We start from the raw sequence: 4288 nt of genomic DNA on the forward strand, positions 1-4288 counted from the left end.
TGCAGCCCCCTCCCATCGCTACCAGTGTCCACCACAGTGGAGGCCTCAATGGTCCCAGTGCCTCCTACCCTGCTCCCATTGATCCCAGTGCCCCCAGTGCCCTCCCAGGGGGTCCCAGTGTCACCAGTGCCCTCTTGGGGGGTCCCACCACCCTCATGGGGGGGCTCAGTGTCCCCAGTGCCCAGCCAGGGGGGCCCAGTGCCCTCATCCCTTTGTCCCCAGTGCCCTGAGCCCCCAGCCAGGGGGTCCCAGTACTCCCAGTGCCCACCCAAGGGCTCCCAGTGTCACCAGTGCCCTCCTGGGAGGTCCCAGTGCCCATCCAGGGGGTCCCACTGCCCTCCCTGGGGGTCCCGGTGTCCCCAGTGCCCTCATGGGGGGTCCCGGTGTCCCCAGTGTCCACCCAGTGTCCCCAGTGCCCTCCCTGGGGGTCCCAGTGTCCCCAGTGCCCTCCTCTCAGGGAACCCCCGGGCTCACCGCTGGCTCAGCCCGGGCTCCAGGCTGCACCCATGGGAGCTGTCCCAAAAGCCGGGATGTCCCAAAGGGACAATCGGACAATCGCGCCCCGCCACGTCCCGGGCGCGCGGGGGCCCCGCGGGACGCGCCCCAGCTCAAAGGCAGGCTCTGTTTTGAACGGGGCGCCCGGCCGCGCGTGATCCCGGCCGTGGTGCGCCGCGGGCACGGGCCCCGCAGCCACGGCGGCCGCCCCTGTGATCTCCGTGGACCGTTTCGGATCGTTTAGCGCCTTCAAAGCGGGCAGAGCCGGCGCTGCGGGCGCCGCTTGTCCTCTCCGGCGCGGCCTGGCAGCGCGGGAGCAGCTCTGGCGGTGCCAGGGCTTCGGAGAGCGGCTGCCCGGCGCTCGATGGCTCGGCTCCGGAGCGAGCCGGGCCCCCGGAGCCGCTGCCGCCGCTGCTGCGGGCAGCCCGTTCCGGGGGGAACGGGCCGGTAACGTGGCCAGCAGCGCCCGGCCGTGCCGAGGATGTCCCTCGGGCAGCACACGGTGCCGGGCTCGAAGCCGCATCTCCTTGGTAGAATAACGTGGGTTTTAGTGCTCCCCGTCYGGTTCGCGCAGCTCCTGCGCACGGCAGGGCTCGCGCTGGCCGCCGGGCAAGGGAAGGGAGATGGAGCTGCCGGCGGGCCAGGCTGGGAGGTCTGGGTCCCTCCTTGTGGGARAAGAGGCTCGGCGATGCATGGATGCGACCCCAGGCTCAGCCCCTTCCCTGTGCGTGGGGTCTCCCCAGGGAACACGGTGCATCGAGTGCCAAATCCCCAGGATGCCCGAAGTGCCGCATGCCCAGGGGGCGGGAGACGCAGGGCACACGGTGCTAGGAGCACGCGATGCCCAGGGTGCAGGGTCCCCAGGGTGCACCATGCGAGGAGCACGCGATGCCCAGGCTGCAGGGTCCCCAGGGTGCACCATGCGAGGAGCACACGATGCCCAGGGTGCAGGGTCCCAAGAATGCTGGATATCCGGGGTGCAGGATCCCCCAAGTGCAGGATCCCCAAGGTGCATCATGGCAAAAGCACACGATGCGCAATGTACACGACGCTTAGTGTACACGATGCCCAGGGTGCAGGATCCCCAAGGTGCAGGACACCCCAGGGCACAGGATCCCGAGGGCGCAGGATCGCCAGGGCACAGGATGACTCGGGAGCAGGATCCCCAGGGTGCAGGATCCCCAGGGCGCAGGTTGCCCAGGATGCAGGATCCCCGGGATGCAGGATCCCCAGGGTACACGATGCCCAGTGTACACGATGCCCAGGTGCACGATGCCAGTTCAGCTGAGCTACCCAGTGCCCGGTGGACGCTCCTGGGGCCTCTGCTGTCTCCAGGGACCCCGGAGCCCCCATCCCAGCAGCAGGATCCCCGCGTGGTGCCGGGGCAGCACAACCGGTGGCACCGCAGCAGCCACCGGGGCCCATCAAAGCCCACATGCTGCCCAGTGCCCTCACCCACCCCGGCAGGCGCTTCAGTCACCAAAGCAGTTTTTTTTTTTTTTTTTTTGCAAAAACAGCTTCTTTAGGCAAATCAGGCAGGTGCTCCTGGCTCTCGGAAACCTCCGGTGCTTTCACAGCTCGTCAGGGCAGCCCTGGCCCGGGGGTGCCGGGGACCCGCACGCAGCCCCGGCCACCGGCTTGGGGCTTCTCCTGCGGACGGCCGCGCCGCTTTTCCCTGCCGCCCTGCGGAGAGGCYTCTCCGGCTCCGTTTGTCCAAGCGCTGTTGTTGTTTTCGCTTCCTCTCCGCTTCACTGATTCACCCGCCCGTCCTCACATGACGGGGAGGAAACTCGGCTGGGTGATGCAAGGGCCCCGGCCTCCCCTGCAGCCTCAGGGGCTTTCGGCAGAAATCACAAGACTCCGTGATAATGCAAATTGTTTGCTCGGAGCATCCCAATCCCAGGGCTCATCCGACCGCTCCGGACATCCCAGCGGATGCACTGAGGGGCATTTCCCTCCCAGGTGCCAGGCCAGGGGGTTGCGGAGGTCTAGGCCAGTTGCACARCACCATATGGGAAAAGCCTCCAGACGGAGCATCCCTGGAGCGCAGGCCTGAGCATCCACGGCCTCCTGCGCTATGGGCTTTGCTGGGAYGATCTCCATGGAGGCTGGGATGTGCCAGGGCCCCTTCTCCTCCGCATCCCATGGGACATCAGCGCTATCCCAAGTGGCACCGGTGCCCAGGGCTGCACCGAGGCACCAAAAACAGGACCCGGCGGGCGCTGCAGCTCAGGGTGCTGGGCAGGCAGCATGAGGCCAACCTTGGTCAACCAAGAGCATCTCCCAGCTCCAGCACCCCAGGACACCCCGAATTCCCGCTCGCGTGCCAACCGCCGTCCCAGAGGAACCAGGGCTGCTGCGGGCAGGGGGGTGGCACCAGCCCCAGGYTCCAGTCTCTGATCAGCCAAGTGCAGCCTGTCCCCACAGCACCCCGGGGGGCTCCGGATGCTGGGACAAGAGGCCACCGGAGGAGGTCTATCCCGCTGCCCACACTGGGGAAGTACAAGGCGGGATCAGAGAGCCACCAAGAACCCGCTTTAATCAGCACGGTGCCTTTGAACTTCCCTGTGATCACCAAATAGCGGCAGGACGAAACTCCCCCCCGAGGCCCCTTCCTGCCCAGCCGCTGCTGTGGGACGGGGCTGAGGGGGCAGCTCTGCRCCGGGCCGGCCCTCGTGCTCCGTGGTCACCCATATCCTGTTTCCAGGCTGAAAACACCCATCTCCGGCCATTCCCAYGCACGGGCGAGCAGAGGGATGGGGCTCTGGAGCTGGCAGCCACTCCAAGCACATCCTGCTGTCCGGAGAAGCCCTGGAGGGGCCGGGCTCTGCCTGGATGAACATCCTGGCACTGCCATGGGAGAGCCAAGGGTGCCCTGAAGGGCCTGGGATGGATGGGAGGTGCTGCCCTGGCCCTGGGCACGGGGCCTGGCCGGGGTGACCCTGGTGGCACCGGGGTTCTTGGGGCACCGGGCTGGGCTGCTCACGCAGGGGCAAGTCGGGATGTCCGGGCAGCACCAAGGAGTAGGGCTGCCCTGGGCAGTACTAGGACACCAGGCTGCCGAGGAGGTACCAGGGAGCCAGGCTGGGTCACCCTGGGCAGCACCGGGACTGGGCTCACGTCAGGCAGTGCTGGGGATTTGGGCTCCCCTGGGCAGCACCGGGACTGGGGCTGCCCCAGGATTTGGGCTGCTCCCATCAACTCCGGGATTTGGGCTGCCCCAGCAGCACTGGGATTTGAGCTGCCCTGGGCAGCCCCGGGACTGGAGCCGTCCTGGGCAGTACCGGGATTTGGGCTGCTCTGGGCGGAACCGGCATTTGAGTCACCCCGGGCAGAACTGAGATTTGGGCTGCCCCGGGCAGTCCCAGGACTGGAGCTGCCCTGGGCAGTACCGGGATTTGGGCTGCCCCGAGTGGAACTGGGATTTGGACCGCCCCGGGCAGCACAGACATTTAGGCCCCCCCGGGAGGAACCGGCATTTGGGCTGCCCCGGGTGGAACCAGTATTTGGGCCGCCCTGGCAGTACCGGGATTTGGGCCGCCCCGGGACTGGAGCCGCCCCGGGCAGCACCAGCATTTGGGCTGCCCCGGSTGGAACCAGGATTTGGGCCGCCCCGGGCGGAACCGGCTCGCCGCCACCTCGGGCGCTCCGGGGCCGCCGCCGGGGCGGTCCCAGCGGGCCGGGCCAGGCCGAGCCGCGCCGAGCCGAACCAAACCGGGCCGAGCCGCCCTGCCCTGCCCTGCGGGAGGCGCCCGCAGCCCCAGCGCCCTCCTGCACCTCGGCGGCCGCCTCA

The 4288-nt window shown here is 68.4% G+C and overlaps 1 protein-coding gene across 1 annotated transcript in view; it reads left to right on the top strand.

Moving 5' to 3' along the window:
- Window positions 1-3497: 3497 nt before the first annotated feature.
- MFSD12 (major facilitator superfamily domain containing 12) overlaps window positions 3498-4288 on the top strand; it is a 13616-nt gene continuing 12825 nt past the window's right edge. The window contains exon 1 of the mRNA XM_026045579.1: window positions 3498-3563. Coding sequence (XP_025901364.1) covers window positions 3498-3563 — 66 coding nt within the window. The remainder of the gene's footprint in view (window positions 3564-4288) is intronic.

This window comes from Nothoprocta perdicaria, unplaced genomic scaffold (assembly GCF_003342845.1).
Source record: "Nothoprocta perdicaria isolate Ctin4 unplaced genomic scaffold, notPer1 scaffold_400, whole genome shotgun sequence".
NCBI lineage: Eukaryota > Metazoa > Chordata > Aves > Tinamiformes > Tinamidae > Nothoprocta > Nothoprocta perdicaria.